Here is a 23,213-nt window from a genome sequence, read left to right on the forward strand (position 1 = left end):
GGCAGACTCATAGGCCAATGTCTCGGACCTTATTGCGTTGCTCGTGACATTCTCCCTCATTGAACTTGGTAACGCCCTTGTCGCTGCACTCAAACAATTTTGGGCTCCTTCACATTGGGTACTTCCCAACGCCTTGGCTCATTGTGGCCATGTAACTCTATGATCTTTTACGCCTTTTCTTGTATCAACTTGGTTGCTTGACACCTCAGCTCATTCGTGTCCCCCATAAGGACTTGGCCTCCTATACTTGGTGTTCGCTTCAGTTTTTGCCTCCACTTGATGTTGTGGGCTAAAACGCCCTCAGGTACATCTTGGACTCCCTTGTCCCTGTGAAAAAGTCTTGGACGTTCCCACAACATTGAATATTGGGAGAACTCTCAGACTCATCAACAACTCCAGTTTTAGAACTCTGAAAGTCCCACCCAAGCTTTGTTTCCTCTACAACGAAGGTTAGGTCTTACCTGACCTACACCCATTGAACATGGAAAATCAGTTTCAAAAACACATATTTTATTCAAGACTTACCTTCCCCTCTATGTTGGCATTTGCTGTAAAATGTGACAGCTCTTTTTTTTCTCCATGAAGTCTGTCACCCCATGCATCGAACTCCCTTCATTGAAGTTATTTTCTCCATTGTGCCTCGACCCCTTCTCCCTTGAAGTTTGATAGTACTCGATGCATCTGCCCCTCTAACTCGAAGTTTGGTGCTCCCTTTTACGATGTTCCATGCCCCATATTGCTTTGACCCTTCTTATTCGAAAAGTTCGTCGCTTGTCCTTGCGTTGGAACTTCCTACTTAAAGTCCTTCGCTCAACTCCCACCTTGTCCATAGGTGGTCTCTTCATGGTTGCTTTGTCATTCGATGACTTTACCCCCTTCAACCTTTGGCTTATCATATTGGAAGGAATGTTCTTCCCACGAACATCCTCGACAAGCTTCTCATTCAACCCTCCCTTAGTCATGGCATTTGAAGGGATGTTCTTATCCTCTTGAACACCCTCAGGAAGTTTCTCATTTGACCCTTATCCAATGACACTCTCTGAAGCCATGCTCTCCCCACGAACATGCTCGGTAAGATCTATAATAGTCTTCCCGAACACTGCAAACCTTATTTACACTTGGCTCCCATTCGCCTTGGCAAACACCGTTGTTCCAAGTCTGGTAGGATCACTACTCTCAGCCTCATCCTTCTCCTTGGATGGCTTGGCTCAATCTGGGCACCTCTGCAACTTATGTGGTCCTTTACACCAGTAGCACTTCAGTTGTTCATTCCTTGTCTATGACTTGATGACTTTATCCTTTGCTATCGCGCCGAGTTTTCCTCCATGGTTGACTGCTTTGACACCCACAGTCTTGCCATGTCTCGATCCTGGGTTGACTACTTGAGAACTTGTAGTCGTACCATGCTTTCTCCTTGATTCAACTACTTTGGAACGTGTAGCCTCACCAAGTCCTTCTCCTGACTTGATTACTTGGACACTCGTAATCCCATCGGATTTCTCCTTGGGTTCGGCTGCCTCAACATCCGCAATCGCACCTCGAATTGTTCAATGTTTGGCTGCATTGACCTCCTCAATCTGACCAAGCTTTAACACTTGATTTTTCTTGGGACATCCCCTTATCACATGGGGACCATCACAGAAGTAATACTTGATTTCTTTTTTGCTTGCCTTGTTTTCCACAACGGACTCAACCATGCCATGCTTTCCCGATGGCTTCTCATGGCCACGATCAGTTGGTGCCACTTCCCGACCACTCAAAGAGCTTTCCTCACCATCTCCCTACTACACCATTTCCTGTCTCCCCCATTATTGCCACAATCATTGGGCATGGGCATGGACGACCCAATGCTATTTGGCTTGACTCTCGCAAGCTCAATCAACTTCTCGGCTACAACTATAACTTCTGAAAGTTTCTGGTCATCTCCGTGCTCTACCCTGAGCATCACCCATGGTCTAAGTCCTTTCAGGAAGACCTTGAGCATTCCACATTCACTCATTGCTCATTTATATGTGAGCCGCTCCTTCTTGAGCTCTTCCATCTCGACTCTCAAAGCCTTACATCGACTTCACCAACATTACTCCCTTGAATCGTGTCCTCTTCGTTGAGAACACGTTGCTTCTCGTCCTTGATCTGATCCTCCATGACTCCAACTTGTTAAGACGGGATTCCACAACACCCTAGGTCTCCTTAGCTTCTCCCACTGAATCATTAAGGCTACTGACCCTCCTTCCCAATGTTGTTGACATCTCCCTCAATGTCTCCAACTCGTTGAGAACTCGTTGTATCTCGTCATTGAACTTATCCTCCATACTCCACCTTATTAAGCCATGACTCTCTCTAACACCCTGGGACTCTTTGGTCCTCTCTATGGATTCCTTAAGTTTATCAACCCTTTTCTCCAACAACATTGAGACTTTTCCTAGGGCCAACACTTCGACCCTAATGGAATTACCCACTTGGATAGTCTTTTCACTTAACTCCTCAAAGAACTTTTGAATGATCTTCTTGATAGAGTTGTTGGACTCCTCCAACTTGATGAGGCTCTTCGCGTAGAAAGCTAAACATTTCATCAAATAAGCACATCTCTCGTTTATTGTCAGTATCTCTTTCTTGTTCCCCATCAAAACTCTCCTCGTCTTCATGAGTGAATCTCGAGCCCATCGGACTATTCTCTCGTTTCCTACCATGGCTTTCTTTGCCTTTGCGTACAGAAACTCCTTTTCTCTTGTGCTCCATCTCTCACTTTTTGTCACAAACTAGCTCAATCTCTCTTGACTAGCTCAAATGCAAAGCCTTGCCACACTTTACAAAATAGTAAGTTTGGATAAACAGTAAGTAAATTCAACTTACTTGTTTACCGCTTTTACAGATCACACTCAAACGCTCGTTGTCTCATCACAACGACTCTTTCTAATACCACCTGTAACGCCCACAAAGACTCTAACTCAAAACATGCTGCTATCATTCCCTTGGACATCCGAAACATGAGACCTTAGATGCTCAATGACGATACTTGGTTGGTTCTACGCCATAGTAAGTCTTACACCACTCCTTAAGAGTACACTATCTCGACAAAGGATGACATGAAGTCTTCGAGACTTCAAAAGGATACGGAAGCTTGAATCCAATGGGGCCGCTAAGGCCACCAAAGTAGAACACTCGTGCGGAAGTGTAAACACCACGGGTTTACATTTAGCCACCTAGAGAAGCAACGAACACAAAGAGAACTCAGAACAACTGAAAGGAGACAATAGAACTTAGAGCAAATGCCTCAGACCTTTTATTTACTATTCTCTCAAAGTGAGAGTTGAAGAATGATTTTGAATGGTACAAATGAGGAGAGGCTCTCTCTATTTATAGTTGAGCTCCTTCACAATCAATGGCTATGATCGAAATACATCAACGACCCAGATCGAATACAACCTCCTAAATCCCCCAAATCAAGGAATTTTATCTACAAGATCTTCTCTTAACTAAGGAAACTCAATCACATCCTACCTAATTACATTAATTAGTAGGATTCTTTCTTTCGATAAGCGTTCACAAGGGATATGGTAAAAATCTTCCATAATCTCTATTGATTTGTTATCTCTTGCCATAATTACCGAGCTTCCATGATCATTTTCACTTTCCATTTTTGCACGGCCAATGCGAATGGTCTCTTTAGCATTCTTCAAGTGATGGGCCAAGTCCGATGGTCTTGGCAAATCCGATTCCCCAAATCCAACATCTTTGCCAGACTCATGTGTTAGTGCCTCAAACCTTATTGTGCGGCCCATGACAGAAGCAAATAACAATAATTATGAAATTGAAAGCTTAAAGGTAACAATACTAAGCAACGCATAGATGTGAATCTTTTTAAAAAAGTTATACTAAAAATTTAAAAATAAAATTTTAAAAATTATACAATCTTAAAAATGTGACAACCTCGATATTCTTGTCCATCTCTGAATACAAGCAAATGATGAACCACGTTCAAGGAAAAGAGTGCTACTGCTGCCTTCGAGAGTTTACTACAGATTATATTCCATCTTAGCCCTTTGTCTATGTTGTTTTCCCTCTCTAAAGCTTCCATTTTTTCAGGAATATACCCTTGGGCAAGGGTCTGCTATAAATCTTACATTTAGATTTTGCTGGTCCCTAAAATACCTACCAGCCAGAATAATTAACGATTTCTATCCCAACCGTCAAAAGCCTAAACACGCCCACTCCCTTGGCTTCATTGCTGTCAACAGACCAGGTCGGAACCATGAACCAAGGGGGCTTAGCCACCGCAAACGGTGGCTCGGGAAGCGGCTCAGTCGGCGTTCAGATTCATCAATCCCAAAGGCTCCCGGGTTTCCTGCAAAGCGTTAACCTCAAGTACGTAAAGCTAGGCTACCACTATTTGATTTCCAATCTTTTGACCCTCTGTTTTATCCCTCTTATCGCGGTGATTTCAATCGAAGTTTCTCAAATGAATCTCGATGATATACGCCAACTGTGGCTTCACCTTCAATACAACCTAGTCAGTATAATCACGTGCTTTGCTATTTTAGTATTCGGGTTAACAGTATACATCATGACCCGCCCCAGACCCGTTTACCTCGTCGACTATTTCTGTTACCGTGCTCCTGACCATCTTAAAGCTCCCTTTGGTCGTTTCATGGAGCACTGTAAGTTGACAGGTGATTTTGATGAATCTTCTCTGGAGTTCCAGCGCAAGATTTTGAAGCGCTCCGGGCTTGGAGAAGAGACTTATGTTCCTAAAGCAATGCATAATATTCCTCCGACGCCGTCCATGGCGGCGGCGCGGGAAGAAGCCGAGGAGGTTATGTTTGGGGCACTAGATACTCTTTTCCATAACGCAAATGTCAAGCCCAAAGATATTGGTATTCTTCTTGTGAATTGTAGTTTGTTTAATCCAACGCCTTCATTGTCTTCCATGATCGTAAACAAGTATAAGCTAAGAGGGAACATTAGGAGTTTTAATTTAGGTGGGATGGGGTGTAGTGCTGGGGTGATCGCCATAGATCTTGCTAAGGATTTGCTGCAGATGCATAGGAATACGTATGCTGTTGTTGTGAGCACTGAAAATATTACTCAGAATTGGTATTTTGGGAATAAGAAGACCATGTTAATACCCGATTGTTTGTTTCGAGTTGGGGGTTCTGCTGTTTTACTTTCGAATAAGCTTAAGGATAGGAGACGGGCTAAGTATAAGCTTATTCATGTGGTTCGAACTCATTGTGGAGCTGATGATAAGGCATTTAGGTGTGTTTATCAAGAGCAGGACGATGCAGGGAAGACCGGCGTCTCACTGTCTAAAGATTTGATGGCCATAGCTGGAGGTGCACTAAAGACGAATATTACTACTTTGGGTCCTCTCGTGCTACCAATCAGTGAGCAGCTTTTGTTTTTCACAACCTTGTTGGTGAAGAAACTGCTCAATGCCAATGTTAAACCTTATATCCCAGATTTCAAGTTGGCATTTGATCATTTCTGTATACATGCTGGTGGGAGGGCTGTGATTGATGAGCTGGAAAAGAATTTGCAGCTCCTACCAGTACACGTGGAGGCTTCAAGAATGACACTTCATCGTTTTGGAAATACTTCTTCAAGCTTCATCTGGTATGAATTGGCCTACATAGAGGCAAAGGGGCGGATGAGGAAGTGCAACCGTGTCTGGCAAATTGCATTTGGGAGCGGCTTCAAATGCAATAGTGCAGTTTGGGAAGCACTTCGGAATGTTAAGCCATCTAGTAATGGTCCTTGGGAAGATTGCATTGATAGTTATCCTGTGAAAATAACCAGCTAGCTGAGCAACAGTTCGAGTTAGATTCTACATTCAAATAGTGAATTTGTTAGGCATTACCGCTATGTCAGTGTTTACCTAGTTCTCGATATGTACTGTAGTCTGTCGTTCTTCTTAGCAGCGTGTTTTCAAATGTGTTCTACCTTTTCGTCTCATTTTCTTGCGCTGGCTTGGATGTCTGGAGTACTCTCATGTGAGACTTGGTCATCTTGTACTATAGTTCTACATGTATGTACTAGTAATTGATCTGCTTGAGACTTGATTTTTTCCCTTTTCTGAAAGTTGGCATCATTGTGGTATCATTGCTTTCTATGCTATTAGGAACGCTATGAAATATCTTTGTTCTGCGACCAAAAGTCGAAACAGCACGGCTATAGCTTGAATAGATATCAGTGGTCCTTCCTTGCATTCCTACTATTTCATTTTGGGTCGGTACATTTATTCCGAAGTACTGGTTTAGAAAGATACCCAGCATTTATAGTTTGTGATTGGACGAGGGAGAGAAAGGTTGTAGGGGAAAGGTTTTAGTGCTTGCTTCGTTTTTGTTCAACCCAAAGCACTTTTCTATTGGAATGAATATGAGTGAATTGATCACTAAAATATGAAGGCAAATATATTCGAGGATGAAATTTGAGGCTTGTAGAAATACAATCCACAATCAAAAGATGCCTGCTCTGCCACCCAAAGAGTACCAGTTCTGGTTTGGATTTCAATAATTGTAACGACGTTAACAGCTCTGTGAAAATCTTGAAGATTTGCAGAGATAGATTATGGGTACTTCTGCTTGATCGAGCCCATTGATTAGTAAAAATGGAACCCCAGTCATACTGATGGAACAAAACATGCCTAACAGGCAAGATTTTCGGGCCTTCTGGCCTGCTTCTTAATCAGGGATACCCTAGGCTTGTTCGAATTGATCTATCCTTTGTGATGCAGCTTATTACAAACGCGCGGTAATTGAGCGTGTGAAATATCAATAAGCGATGAAACTTTACCTTATCGGGAGACAACACTTTTTCGGCAACTGAAGTGAGATACAAAATTAAATCACATTTTAGATTAAATTATGAAAGAAAAAAGGGTCAGTCACTCCACTGTTCTATGTTTGGAGCCATTTTATACTTTTCTCCTAACCCCCGAGCCGCTCATCTTTTCCTTCCAATTCTTATGCCCGACGCCCATTGCCAACGTCAACACTACAACCGCCGCCGCCTTCGGTAACTACCGATTTCTGAATCACGTCTCACATGGGCGAGCAAACCCCGGCACAGCCTCAACCACATCCTCAATCTCAGGCCCTGAATGATTCCTCCTTTACACCGTTAGTACTGCCATTGTAGCCCCTAGGTCAACGGAGCTCACCAATGTTCCTCTCCCAAGCTCGTCTCATCCTTCGAAAAATCCCTTCCCACCCTAGAAAAATCCGTAAACTCTCCCCTGACCCTAACTTCGACCCTAATGCCTCACAACAAGGAACTAGCTCCTTCAAATCCGTGACGGAACCGCCGAAAACCGTGGGTAAAGCTTCCAAAACAAAATTCGCTCAACGTCGAGCCTTAGCGGTGGTGGTTCCACGAATAATTGCGCGGTCCCTCTCTTGCGAAGGCGAGGTCGAAACTGCCATCCGCTACCTCCGCAACGCCGATCCCCTTCTCGCCTCCTTAATTGACCTTCATCCTCCTCCAACCTTCGACACTTTTCATACCCCTTTCCTTGCTCTCACTCGAAGCATTTTATACCAACATCTAGCTTTCAAAGCGGGAACCTCCATCTACACTCGCTTCATCACTCTCTGTGGAGGTGAAAACGGCGTTGTTCCTGAAACTGTCATTTCTTTAGCCCCTCAACAACTGCGACAAATTGGTGTCTCGGGACGAAAAGCGAGTTACCTTCATGATCTTGCGAGAAAATACGAGACGGGGATATTATCAGACTCGGCGATTGTAAATATGGATGACAAATCACTTTTTACCATGCTTACAATGGTAAATGGGATCGGTTCTTGGTCGGTTCATATGTTTATGATATTTTCGCTTCATAGACCGGATGTTTTGCCAATTAATGATCTCGGGATTCGGAAAGGAGTTCAAATGCTCTACAATTTGGAGGAGTTACCAAGGCCTTCGCAGATGGATCAGTTGTGTGAGAAGTGGAGGCCATACAGGTCAGTTGCTTCGTGGTATCTGTGGAGGTTTGTGGAGGCCAAAGGAACTCCTTCAAGTGCTGCGGCGGTTGCTGCTGGTGCTAGTCTTCCACCACTGCAGCAACAAGAGGAACAGCAACAACATCAGCAGCAACCCCAGCTTCTGGACCCCATTAATAGCATTCTTAACCTTGGGTATGATCTCTTTCTTAAAGAAAACTTAGTTTGCTTTGTTGCATGTTTTGATGTTATCAGTGTTAGTTGCATTTTGTGAAAAAGAAATGTCTCCTCACCTATTAAGAGCTGGGTTTATTCTAATTTTGAGGCATTTAACATTTAAAATGAAATTAGGCCTTGCTCATTTTTGGCTTGTGTGCTTGAAAATTTATTTGAAGAGTTATATATATTTTTATGTAAGATTGATAGCAACCGAGGGTTATCTTTTATATGTATTTCAAGTGCTAGTTGTAGACTTTATTTGCTGTCTTTAGCTCTTAAGGAAGTTTATTGAAGTATTAGAATGTGAAGTTCCTGTTACTGATTAAATATTTGCATGCTTGAATATTATATGTACCATGCAATTCAATATCCTTTTCTGCGGAAAAATAAATTGAGAAAAGGGAGCTGACCTTCTAACTTAAATCAACTGGCAGGGTTTGCATGAACATTGAAAAATGTCCTGAAATGTTATATTGATTTCTATAACACTGAAAAGAAAGGAAGACAACAAACAGGTAGCTTTTTCCATCCAGAAGAAAAAGGATATAATTTTTATTGAAAATGACTAAATGAAAGATGTTAATGGTGTACCTCTACTGATATTCAGTAGAATTTATGCTACTAGAGTCAATTTGATTTTTTATTTCCATTTCTATATTCTTCCAATATACATGCTACAGAAATCCAGTTTACCTCTTTCAATTTTGTTTTTATAGAAGTTAGGCCTCATTAAAACCCCCTTCATATCCTTCATGTTATATCAGTAACATGAAGGACATCGGAAGGAGGACAAGAGCACCTCTGAATTTTATTACCCTGAAACATAACGTACAACCAATTCGAGTCATAGACAGCTTGACATAAAACTTAAAAACATAGAACGACCTGCAGCAGTAAGACCAGGACCTAAAAAACTGGACAAACACAAGAACACAGAAACCTTAACAGAATACTACTTGATCAACCAATATCAGCCTTTGCTAACTCATCCGCTTCCCAATTGGCGGCTCTTAATATATGTCTTGAAATGATGCCCTGTCCTTCCACCTTAGACGCTAAACCTCTAACCAAGTTCTGAAATAGTGGGGTACAAAGGTCAGGATGTTTAATCCACTTCAGAGATGTGGTGGAGTCCACTTCCAAAACAATCTTCCGACTTGGAGAGAAACCTACTTCTTCGAACCTCTTTCAATTTTTAAGGTTGGCTCTCGAGTATTTTCATATATTATCTATTTAGAAGTACAAATCTTGATAGCTAATTCAGAGATAGTAATAGGGAGAGCTTGGGTAGATCTTTGTTCATGTTAGCCTGAAAACATCTTGATGATAATTTGTTCATGTTTTGCATTTGAAAAGAAGGCAATGAATTGATGTTTGGTCATGACGGCAGTTAGAATTAAACAGAAGTATACGTAGATATTTTTTTGCCCAAAAGTGTGATATTACAAGATGTGTAACCTTTGGGAAGTCTTGTTTTCGAGGAGTTAAGTTTAAGATTGTTGTGGATACTCGTGATACCATGTTCAAACTAATCATTTATTATTATTATTATATGTCTTTGCATCCATGGTCATTTCGATGGAGACGTACAAATTATGAGTATTATTGAGCATGGATCCCATATATCTAGCTGTTATAAGGGTCAAGGTTTGTACTTGTATTGGAGATAAATGGAAGTAGGACCTTTCAATCATCGTATGCTTTTCAGCCTTGTTTGGTTTATGTGCCTGAACTTTTTTGCTACATTGCTTGGAATTCTTGTAGAACCTTTCAGGTTTGGATTCCCAATTTCTACTAAATGAAGTTCCTTGAAAAGTTTAAACGATCTTACTCCTGGTTGATTGTCTGCAGCATCTGTCCTTTTAATTAAATTCTTAGTTTGATATGAAGTTACATCCCTTTCACTAGCTTAAGGTAAAAAGCTTGAATAAGAAGTAGTCTAAGGAAATATCCTGTATTTTTATTTTGTTTTCTAACAGCTTACTAGTTTCCAAATGCCATAAACTTTCAATAATTTTTTTAAAAAATCATGTTTAAAGAAGTTCAATTAAATTTCCATGTGCTATCCTAGGTAAATAATGGATTGGACGGTGAGAGTGGGACCCAAATGTGGCAGCTCGATAGAGGGGGATAAACATGATGTTGTCGGTCGTTTTCTTCTTTTTGGGCACAAAGGAAAGCCATTAATCTCATCATAAATCTCTCTTTTAGAGAATGACCCTGATCTTTTCCCAGCCTCTAACTAAGCAAGCCAGGCTTTCTCTTGTTAGGACTTGGGATATATATATATTTGGTGTTTTTCCTGAAAAATCATCGATGATCGGTATATTTACCGATCTAATACCGGTCAAATTATATTTCCCGATCTAACACCCGTAGCAGTAAAGCGCGCCCTCTGAACCGCGTTATATGCTAATTTGGCGTTACGTGGAGTATAGCGCGCCTCATGTACCGCGCTATATGCTGACTGGGTTACACGTGGGTATAGCGCGCGCCCTACACCGCGCTATACGCCACGTAGGAGTATAGCGCAGATCAGGGGTCGCGTTATACGCCGTACCAAAATTATATTTAACGCGATCCCTGGTACGCGCTATATAATAATTACGTATATCATAGTGCATGTACCGCGCCTTATATGTTTATAAATACTCTCCTCCGGTTACGTTTCTCACATCTCTTCTCATCTCTCCTCTCAACTTATAAATTAATACAACAATTCCGTCAACAAATAATAATTCTGGTAATCTTCTCATATTTGATTTAGAAGTTCGTGCGATTTTTCGTTATAAGGTAATTTTGTTATGATTTTTTAATTATACTTATTGTTTGTTTATTATCATTATTTGAAAAAATATTACATTAATTATTTTTAATTAATTTTTATGTTTGTAAAATTGAAAAGCGAGAGCATACGTCGAAATAGTTTTGCGGTGCAGATAATAATATAAATTTATATTATTTAAATTATTTACGTTGATGTGTAAAAAATGTATTGTGTTATATTTTCGTTCATATATAATTTATTTAATCATGTTTGTTTCAGTTATTTTTTTTACAGATATAATATTGTCACACTTTTAAACTCAAAGAATGTTGCGACTTTCAGCTATCGTTTATTATGATGGTGAAATTCGAGAAGATGAAACCGGCGTTGTTTTCGTATCAAATGAGTGTGTTAAAATATCATTCAAGAGAAACATAACTCTTGAAGAGCTGATAACGAAGATTTCGAGGAAGATTCATGTTGGAAGTAGTAGAAGAATGTCGTCATTGCAGTATATATTTTCAACATCATTGTTGCCATTAACTTATACAGCGTTCGAACTTTCGAACAATGATGATGTTTAAATGATGGTTGAAGTTTAAAGTAATTATTCAGACACTGCTATTGAGATGTATGCACATTTTGTTCAAATGCGTGCTGTTCGGGGTCAATCATTAAGCTCTCATTATGGGCTGACTGAACAAGTTGATCAGGCTGACTAAACAAGTTGATCAAGTTGACAGCCTGACTACAGTAATGTGTAATAATTTTAATGTCATAATGGGGAGACATTCATCCGCAGCTCCTTACGATATGTATCGAGGTGGATCTACGAACAACTTTCGAAAATTGGCATCAACAACCCTCCTATCAGCTGCAGTATACATGCTCGTGCATACATCTTAAACTCATCCTCAGAGGTATCTGCGCTCAACTCCCGAAAATTGACATCTAACCAATTTAACGGTATCCTACCTCCGATAAAATTTTTCGGGACACGTCCTAGACTATCCCGATACAAAGTAGTCCAAGAACCGAAAGCTATCCCCGATATCACATCTCTATCCACCGGAAGTCCCAGGTATATAGAAACATCTTCAAGCGTGATCGTGCACTCTCCGCACGGAAGATGGAATGTATGGGTCTCCGGCCTTCACCGCTCTACTAAGGCAGAAATCAGGTCTGACTTTATCTTACAGTGACCATGATATCTACATATGTAATCGAATACAGCCTCTACTAAATACGGCAAGACACGGCTGGGTATCACTAACTTAATATTCCTAATAAAAGAATCTAATACACGGTCCTTCTCCTAAAAATAAATAATTACAAAAATTAATTCTTAATCTAATAATCATGCGTTAAATAAATTAATTAATCATTACTAATAATTTAAATTAAATTGAAACGTTAAAATGTTACCGTATCAGTAAAGTGTAGAGATATATGATTTTCATCCGAGCGAAGTAGATTGTCTTCCATTATATATCTGCAAAAGAATTATATTACTAAAATATTAAATAAAGTAAAATACTTAAATAAATTAAATACATAATATTAAAAATATTATAAAATATACCTTAAAAAGAGAGTATTTGAGAGAAATTGAGAGAATTTAATGTGATCAAAGTGATTGAGGATGGGGTATTTATAGGGAGGATTGGGATGTGAACGGGCGGGTATTTAGGGGTATAGTGCGCCCCTTGCACCGCACTATACCCCACGTGTCAGATAACCAGGTATAGCTCGGATCAGGGGGTGCGTTATACCTACGTGGCGTCAAATCACCGTATATCGCGGGGCAGGGCGCGCGCTATACTCCACGTGATGCCAAATCAGCGTATAACGCGGTGCAGGAGTGCACTTTACTGCTACGGGTGTTAGATCGAGAAATATAATCTGACCGGTGTTAGATCGGTAAATATACCGATCACCGGTGATTATTTGGGAAAAACACCTATATATTTGGCTTATTAGGAGCACAAAAGCAGCACACAAGTAATCCTTAACCTTAAACTCATACTCAATCCCAAACCTCAAATCTACCTTGTTTTTCTTCTCCCCCTTTTTTGGTTATTCCTTACTATTTGGCGATGTTTAGACACAGCTTACATGGTGTGGTAAAGGCCTAACTCTGTAGAGTTTGCTCATCTTTTTCTTACAAGTCTGGGAGTTTGGTCCCATTTCACTCTAATGTCTTTGTTTGTTGCTTAGAGGGTTAATTTCTCATTCATATGCTTTTATTTCCGTAAGAAATCTCTTTGCTATCTCTTCTCTCAGCTCGTTGAAATCTAGTTTGGCCATGTACGTGCATCATCTCTTTTGAAACGTTTCAAGTAGCACAAGCACGGGAGGAAAGATCCATTATTACTTGAACAGTAGCGAGCTTGAATAAATTATCATAAAATTAAATACTTCTTTTTTTTTACTCTTTCCAACAATTACTTGCTAAAGCATGGAGGTAAGAGGCCAAGAACATGAGTCGGTCTTCTGCCTTCTGCCATCACTCGCATGACGTTGAGAGAAGAAATGGGAACCATAATAATGGTACGGATGTTCTCAGTTGCACTCAAACCCTAGCTTATGTCCATCGCCTCCAGAGACAGAAATCAATCGGTCAAGGAAGACCTCAGCACTCTGATCGAGTCACTGTTGCCACTTGCCACTGCTGTAGCTGTTGCACCTATTTCAGTTGGTTCAAACACAAAACCCTCTAGCTTCATCAGATATCGAGAGTGTCTCAAGAACCACGTGGCTTGGATTAATCAAGATAACATCTTAGAGCCTTGATCTTGAATGTTTTCGTACAATTCTTCATTGTAAGTCACGGTCATATCTTAGCATTGAGCACTATACCCTTGTATTAATTTTATCTTTAAACTATGGTAGTTTTATTTTTTCCCCTTTCTCATCATTTATCTACCCGGTGATTTCTGAAAACACCGTCTGGAAGCAAGGAAATTTGAAATTTGGGCAAATGATGGTGTCTCGTTCTTCAAGTTTAATACTGATTTCAACGATGAATTTCAGTGCATGCGGCTGTTGTGGTGCTACTGTTTCATCGGGTCATGCAAGTATTAGTTCTGGCTAGTTGAGTCTAGCCCAAGTCCAACCAAAAAGAAAAAACAACTTTGTTGCATGCAGGATGTTGTTGTGCAACTGTTCCATTGGGTCATGTAAGAATTAGTTTTTGTTAGCCCAAATCCAATTAAATTGAAAAAGAATTTGATTTTGGTTTTATTATCTAAGGAAGCAGAAAAATCTGCTACAATGTTAAGTGTTACATTTATAGACATATTATGAATCCAATATTTGTTAAGAGTAAAATTATTATTCTTCTTTCCCTTAAATAGAAATTATTAAAGAAATTTGCCTAGATTCGAAGCTATATTAAGCTGCTTGTTTACTCTATCAGACCTATTTATCTTAGCATAGTAAGCCGCTTGTTTTCTGGTTCTAATTAGATAGCATGGAAAATTATCTATTTAATATTATTTAGGACAATGAAAAGACTTGACTTTTTTTTAAATAATTGTAAACACACCCGAAACTTCAAATGATATATCAAACAAGCTCGTATTTATATTGGGAAATATTTCATGGCTCAACTTTCAACTTAATAGTACATACCAATTCCCCCAAAAGCAATACGGAATTGGACATGAAACATTGGTTGCATTTCAAAACAGCAAATAAAACAATTTGATCCAACGGTGAATTGGTACAATTTTTTGCAGGCCAAAAGCCGAGGGGGACTTGAGGCTAAGGCAGCTAGAAGATTGGGATAAGACGAGCATCTTTCATAGCGATGGGCGTTTGACCCGAACTCGACTGATTCTGACCTTATGGGTTTGAGTCAGAGTCGGGTTCAGAGTAAAAAATAACTGACCCGGTATAATCATAAAATAATATTTGAAATATTTATGAAAATGGCATCATATATATATAATATTTAGGGTTTTAGTTCATTTCATTTCCTCTATTCTCTCCCTCTTTCACTTTGTTTTTCTTTTGTTTTTCATTTTCCATCTTTATTTTTTCCCTTTCACTTTTCTTCATTTCTTTTGCATGCTTGAGTGCTTTATTTTAATTTTTTTTCCTCGTCAACAAGTCTCTTTTATCTCACTTTTGTAACAAGTTTTTTTTAAGATTGTATGATCAGAAACAAAATTCAAACATTGCATGTATTATTTATGGATTGGATTTATTCTTCTAGTTATTTGTTCTGTTTTTTGGCATTATTTTTTTAAAAAAATTCAGCTTTTTTCATAATTGAACTTAGTTTCTCAGTTTATTTTTATGTTTGCTTATCTGTTTGTTTAGTAAGAAAGTTGAAAAATGATGAGAAAGTATGGAAATAGAAGAGAAAACAATGGAAATCTAGGATTGTTTGGGTCGGATCGGATTTTCAATTCAAATTTAAGATCGAAAGACGGGTCATGTGAAACCCTTCAGAATCGAAGGCAGGTCGGGTGATGGGTAGAGGGTATAACTTATTGGGTCAGAGTGGGGTGGGCCAAAAATCCGACCCTATAATACCCCAAAATTTTATTTAGTGACCAAAATGTAAAATTTAAAAGTTTAGTGACCAAAATATAAATCTTAGAAAAGTTCAAGGACTAAAACTGTAATTTTTAAAATTAAATATTTTTGCTGTAAATGAATAGTTTATTTCAAAATTAACTTTTTTGGAATCAGAGTTTTGATTCAGAATTTGTATTGAAAGTTATAAAGTAATAAATCTCGATAAGAATTCAAATAATCTGATCGAACCAGAATTTCATGAAAATTTGAAGGATAATAGAAAAAGGTTGAAAATATTATTTCCATAATTTAGAACGGTGAAAGTTAACATGGATCAGTGGAATTAAGGTTGATTTTCCATGTTAAGCCAAAATTGTGAATTTTAATGACTAAATTGCAATTTTTAAAATTGCAAGGGTAAACATAGAAAATAAGAATTATGATATTTTTATGGATACGATGATGTAAATGATGATGTTATGGAGTGGCAATGTTGTAGTTATCAAGTTTCATTAAGGGTAAAATGGTAAATTAGTTTAAATGAATTTGGATTTTGGTGATTTAAAGCTTGATTTTTATGTTATTGGTGTTACAGATTAATTTCCAAGTTTATGTGGTGATTAAAATAATCTAAAATTGAATATATAAACATATATATATATATATATAATTTGGACATGGTTAGGGTTTAAGGAATTGTTGAATTTGGATTGAACTTGATGTTAGGATGATTGAAATTGCAAGAATTTGATATTAGAAGCTTGAATTCATGCTTGAAATTGAATGAAAATCATGCTCTATTTGTCTAATTAGGTTCGGCCAAAGGGGGGAATATTATGGAAAAATATAAAAAAAATTCCTATGGTTTAGAATTAATATTAGAATGATTCTACATGCTTTGGAAATTAATTTGGATCAATTTGGAGCCTTTTGATAGTAAAAGGACTATTTTGCAAGTTTTGGAAATTATGGGACATGGAAGTATAAATGTTCAATTGTGAGGGTTCAGTGCTGGAATTCAATGTTTAAATGTTGAATTTGAAGTTAGAATATTGTTTTGGATCGAATTTGGAATAGTCAGTGGCTAATTCGAATTATACTAAAAAAGTTGGGGATGCAATTTGCAAGTTTTTAAATATTAAAGTATTAGATTGAGTGAAGTATTACAATGCTGTAAATTAATGTTTGGATATTGAATTTGACGTTAGAATGATGATTTGGGACCAAATTATAAATTTGGTTAAGTTTAGTGGTTTATTTGAAAGGATTGGAAATTTTGGGGATTAAATGAAAAGGTTTGCAAATGTGATTTTATTAGATTGAATATATTATTTAATACTGGAAATTTTGGTATTAAGTTTAGATTGAATTAAGTAGTGAAGGACCATTTTGAATTATTTAGAAAAGTTAGTATGAATTCTAAAAGAATTCATAAATGGTGACTAAATTGTAAAGTTTATGAAAGTTGAGTAGATTGGTTGGTGATGAAAATGAACATATAAAGGATTGAAGTGTCATGATGGAAAATTTTAAGTTGTTATTGAAAGTGAAGTGAAATTATATGAAATAAGTATCGAATATAAATTATAGATTTTATTATTGGATTTGGATTATGTTAGTACAATACTAACTTATGCTTAGAATATTTTGTGTTGTGTATATGATTTTATTTAGATTGTGATATATATATATATATATATATATATCACGAGCAAAGCGAATCAAAAGTGAATTACAAAGTACGAGACTAAAAGGTTAGCGTTGAAAAAGGTTTAATAAGATAAATAAGGTGAGTGCATTTTATTTATTTTATCTATATCTAATTGAGAAAGACTTGCGATAAGTCAACCTCATATGACTTTAAAAGAAAAGTTTTGAATCAAATTATAGAATATTTCCATAATATTTACTAAAATGATTTATGATTTATTTTGGGTATGAATTACTCAATAGGTTTTTATAAGATATTTTTTGCAAGGATAATTGAATGGTTTCCATAAAATGATTTTTAGGGCATGACTGTCCAAAGTATTTTATATGATATATGTATTTTAAATATGGATGATTTCATGTATGAACTGCCCATTGCATTGATTTTGAGGATGATATGATGAAAATGATCTTGATTTATAAATGAAAATCATATGATCTTAAAGTCCATTGTATGTTACACTGAGAGTTGTAGGTACACTTGGCATGCCATGAAGTTGAGTAATTCTGATTCTGATATGGTACATTTGTGTACATATGTTTTGCACCGTTGTTGCAAATGATATGATTGCACTTGGAGTGCATATTCTGATTATGATGATAGCATCGTTGGTGCTTAGTGCGCACATTCCGTCTGACTCAAGTACCTTGCATTCTCTTTAGATATACATTGGGTTATAAATATGAAAATAAGTATGAATATGAAAATGAGTTATGAATATGAAATGTGAAAACATTAATTATGAGAACCAGAAATGTGACTGAAAGAAAATGAACATTTTATTAATTATTGTGATTTGACATTTGATTGTCATGATTTTTACGGATCTGTGAGATATTGGTTTTGACAGGTTTGAAAGATGACAAAATGGTTGATTAAAGTCGGTTTGTGAATTTCGAAAGTTTTATATAATGAAATCATACTATTTTGATCTTATTAAGTTGTTTTATATTTTATCTCACTTTGACTTGTTATAATGCCTCACTAAGTTATACTTAGCATGTAATGATTTTCACGCGTAGGTAAAGAAATGGATAAGGACCTGAAGTGAGGAGCACTACGAGTATCTTTTCTGGGGAAATCATACCGATCTACAATATCAATAAACATCCTTGATATTATTTTGATTTATTAGTGGCATGTATATTATGAATGTTTTGGTTGCTCTGATAAAATTACTTTAATATGGTTGATAGAAGATATAAATAGTAGTATAAATGAATAGTAATTTATACTAATATGTTTTAAAAGTTAACTAATTGATTTTTAAATTAGGTGGTGTTTTGGTAGTTTTATATATGTTGTGGAACAACATCAATCTGCCTAATTACTACCTAAAATCGGAATTAAATTGGATGATAAAATATTATTTATGTTTTACGCGATTAATTATTTTGGTTTTAATAGATAAATTGAAATTTTAAAATGAAACAAAATTTTATGGGGTTTTAAGAATGTAAATATTATAAAAAGTCAATGTGACATTTTTAATTCGTATTTAAGTATCTATACAAGTTAAGGGTGTTAGAGACCCAACCCGACTCATGCTCATCCCTAATCTTTTAACATATTTGAGCACTTATTACTAGATCTAGTTTTAATTGGATAACATGGGTTCAAGCTTATGTCTTAAAAGGGAAAATGGTTTATGTAAATGCAAATACCTTCCAACTGTAGTTGATTCTAGAGGAAGTTTTTTTTAATGTCGGAAATTGTATTTAACCATTAAAAGCATCGTAGGTTATAACTTGTGAATACAGTTTGAGTATTTTAAATTAGTAAAATTGTTAGAATTTGATAGCATAAAATAACTAAAGCGATATTACCATAAAATAAAACATACAGAAGAGATAAAATTTAACGTGATTTGGCATTGATTACCTCCACATTCGAGATGTACAATAATCCAGTATAAACGTAGAGAACACGAAGAATATGAATACATGATATCACATGTATTCCAAAATCCAATTGAGATACCAAAATCCGATATATCTCAAAACACTGTTCTAACATTCCTACAAAATTATCTCTGCAATATAAATCCCAAAAAGTTACAGAGATTTGGATTACAAAATAATTCTCTCGTATTGCCCTAAAGACTAAAATATAATCTCCATTTATATAGCTAAATACTTGGTCACCAAAAACTCTAAAAATTATTAGTTAAAATAAGTATTTACTTTATTAAATAGACCTAATTATCAAGAATCTTTAACTATTAGAATTATAATAAAATCCAAATTAATTCTCTATTATAATTTGGGTCAAAATATAATCAATCTCCCCCTTAACACAAATTTCATCAAAAATTGTTCTTCAAGTCTTCAACAACTTCAATCTTTACGTAAGTCCATAATAAATCTCCCCCTTGACACAAATTTCATCAAAATTGATCTTCAAATTTAACAACTTCAATCTTTACGTAAGTCACATATTCGTTGAAGCACTGCCACTAAGTTTTCAATAATTTCAATTCTTACGCAATATCCATTGAAATATCATTGGATTAATCGAGAATTACTTCATTGCAACTGAATACTCATTATAGTAAATTCATCTTGTATGTCTCTAAAATCGCAAATAAAATCTACAATAACAAATTCCTTCAAAACTCCATAACTCGAACAATAACTATGTTACCACTTGTTAAGAATTTGGGAGTGAAAAATAACAAAAGTGATATTAATATAAAATAAGACATGCACAAGAGATAAAATATAACGTGGTTTGGCATTGCTTGCATTCAAATGCAAGATGAACAATAATCCACTATAAATGTAGAAAACATATGATATCATATGTATCCTAGAACTTAATATAAGTACTTAAACATGATATAAATACCAAAACACTCTTCAAGCATCAATACAAAAATATATTTGCAACCTAAATCTCAAAAAGTTACAGATATCACAAAAAAAGATTACATATCTTCAAAACAATTTTCTCGCATTACCCTAAAGGCTAAAACATAACCTCTATTTATAGAGCTAAATACTTGATCATCAAAAATTCTTATTCTATAAAAATTCCTTTCCTAAAATAAATATTTACTTCATAGACATAATTATCAAGTAATCTTTAACTACTGGAATTAAAATAAAATCTAACTTAATTACCAATTATAATTTGAATCAAAATATAACAACTTTAAATTTACAAATAGTAGAAAGCATATTTATGAATGATGATAAATAATGATTAAATATATATTAGATAATAACATGTAAAAAAATTAATAAAAAAGTCTTATCGATAAACAATAATGTACATGATAAAACTACCGTAACAATGAAGATAAAATTATTGACGAAGAATAAAAAGAAATTCGTCCCAAGTCTATAGTCCTCTCAGCCGTCACCCTTCCAATCAGATTCGAAGTGAATCAAAATGAGCCTAATTTATCAATTTGAAGTAAGTTTTTCCGTGTGTCGCCATCAAGGTTTCCAACCAAAGAAACGTTTCCCAAAAATGCTTGCTTTATTTAAAGTTTCCTTGTATGAGTGGTCCTTGTGCCTCTAATACCTTAAGATGGGAGACATTGAAGACTCCCCCAGGTGCTGAAAATGCACTGGCCTTGTTGTGGCATTAAATTTCATAAAATGGCCAACAAGTCTAAGACTTTCAAATCTTATAAATTTTGGCAATACACACGATTGATCATTTGGAACCACACAATTACTTTCAACAGTTTCCGTAAAGAAAATGGAGAAAGGAACCTACTGACGTAACGATGCGCCGGGGAACCTACAATTGGCTAATAAGGATTTAATGACTACTTTTTGGTGTGGATTCCCTCCGCATTTATCTCATCATATCATGCCTCCTCAGTAGATCTAAGAGAATATAATATGCCACAAAAAATATCTACATAACTATTCTATTAATCACAGCATTAAGAAGAAAACTATATCTTGTGGTGCACTAGCTTTGATTGCAATACAGTAACACGAAGATTTATCTTATCAAGTAACTAAAATTTCAGAATAAAAAAAATATAAATGATGTTTTTATTCTATTTAAATTTAAAAAACTCACTTAAATATCAATAAAAAAATTACTTCAACAATTTTTTTATGTATATATATATATATATATAATAATATCAATATGTATTGATACATATATTTGAGAAATCTTTTAACAAAACATCTCACATGATCACATAAACTCTCTTAAAATACTTTTTCACACCTAGAACCTCTTCGTCGGTTCTCAACACCGTGCAACCCGCCATCGTCCCCCGTGACTTTCACTTTATATCAATAAAAATTATTCTTTCTCTTTGAAAGAGTTGAAGACTCGTAAGTAAATCATTCTTGAACAATTGTAAAAGAACCAAAATTTAGGCAAGCAAGCGAATAAAGGGTAATATCGCAACTCAATCGTTTAATATGCCAGGAAGTAAAGGGTCACTCCTACTCAAAACTGACACAATATCTCATAAAAGAGCTATATCTGTTGGCATTCGCTCATTCAGCTGCACAAAGATAAAGCCTATCACCGCGCGTCTTACCAAACAGTTATGTCAGGCAGGGGGAAGAAAAATCTCCAAGTTCCCGCATCATCAACCGTAATAAATTTTAGATTCTAGAATCAACTTGATCAAAGTTTAATCCAAAAAACAAAGTTGGAAAATACTCCTGATAGTAACCACACAGCCGAAAGTCCAAAAATCTCAAGGTCCAACCGGCTCTAGAAATTAGAACACATAACTATCCGACATTTATGCATAAAAAGATTGATAAGTAGTTACTTGGGTAACTATCCTGCATGTTCCGACAATCCACATTGATTTTACAGGTTCCAATACCTCACTAGACACTATAATGAGGCAGTAAAGTTGAACCAGAGCCCCTTCTCTCTATGCCATTATGAGGTAGTATCAGGTCACATTGATCATAGGATCTCTGCTACAAGCACTAATATTCTCAATAGAACTATTTTGAGAAAAGAAGAATAATCATAAACACCACTCTTTAAATAGATTATATTTTGCCAAGTTGCCAAATAAAAAAGGGAAGAAAAATCCAGCCCCCCCACTAAAAAATGGTAGAATATCTTACTGTATTTTGCCGAGTTTAAAAGGAGGATCGAAGATTATATTGTTCAAGCATCTACGCTAATGGGTAGACTCTGTTTTGGGATCTAATTCCCACCATTTGATAAAATCTCAAAGAAATCAACTTGTTGGTGATAATATAAAAGACAGAGAAAAGACTTCTATAAAGTGTCGGTTCTTTTGGCACTTGATTCTTGTCCGTGAAAGATTTACTTCAGCAAGCGAATAATATCTTACTATGCTCCCGAAAAAAAAAAAAAGTCGCCAACTTGCCAAACGCCCACCAGTTTTGCTCTTTATATGCAGCAACCGTTACAATTTCTTAACCATACCATCCCCTTGACCGAGGCAGCAATTTCTTCTTCCTTTGCTAACTTCTTTCTATTTTGTTAGTTACCCTCCCTTCAAGATCTCACCTGCAAGACTTGCATCCACCTTCAACTTTTGTTCACCTTCAAAACAAACTCATCTAATATAGCTTTCATCATATTCTTATTTCTTTTTTATTCGTCCCCCAAGTTAAAAAGAAAATGGCATCACCTGTTACTTTTTCACGTGATTCAAACTCCTACTGGACTCCTAGGCAAAACAAGGTATTTGAAAGGGCACTCGCTGTATATGACAAGGACACCCCAGACCGGTGGCAAAAGGTGGCAGCGGCTGTGGGCGAGAAATCAGTGGAGGAAGTAAGAAGGCACTATGAGATCCTAGTGAGGGATCTCATTTATATTGAATCTGATCAAATCCCTATACCCAAATACAAAAGCACAGGGAGTAACAGAAAATGAATTGCAGTGGTGCAAAGGTAGTGTATTAATACCCCTATTCCCACCTCTTTTTATTCTTTTCTACTTGAAAGCTATCAGTCGGTCATGCAACTCTATTGTCTGGCTTCAATTACTTTTTAAATTAAATTAGCAAGATCAAAATATTCAAATAGCAATATTTCTATGAACTTCCTTGGCAATGCCAAACACAATCAAC

The 23,213-nt window shown here is 36.4% G+C and overlaps 2 protein-coding genes across 2 annotated transcripts; both read left to right on the top strand.

Moving 5' to 3' along the window:
- Positions 1 to 3,992: 3,992 nt before the first annotated feature.
- On the top strand, positions 3,993 to 5,975 carry LOC120216630 (3-ketoacyl-CoA synthase 4-like). The gene has a single exon (XM_039213985.1). It carries the CDS (start codon positions 4,253 to 4,255, stop codon positions 5,798 to 5,800), a length of 1,548 nt encoding a protein of 515 aa, XP_039069916.1. The 5' UTR covers positions 3,993 to 4,252; the 3' UTR covers positions 5,801 to 5,975.
- A 942-nt stretch (positions 5,976 to 6,917) lies between these two features.
- On the top strand, positions 6,918 to 8,235 carry LOC120216672 (probable DNA-3-methyladenine glycosylase 2). Its single transcript, XM_039214028.1, has one exon. It carries the CDS (start codon positions 7,162 to 7,164, stop codon positions 8,212 to 8,214), a length of 1,053 nt encoding a protein of 350 aa, XP_039069959.1. The 5' UTR covers positions 6,918 to 7,161; the 3' UTR covers positions 8,215 to 8,235.
- Positions 8,236 to 23,213: the final 14,978 nt, after the last annotated feature.

This window comes from Hibiscus syriacus, unplaced genomic scaffold (genome assembly GCF_006381635.1).
Source record: "Hibiscus syriacus cultivar Baekdansim isolate YM2019G1 unplaced genomic scaffold, ASM638163v2 tig00110163_pilon, whole genome shotgun sequence".
Lineage (NCBI taxonomy): Eukaryota > Viridiplantae > Streptophyta > Magnoliopsida > Malvales > Malvaceae > Hibiscus > Hibiscus syriacus.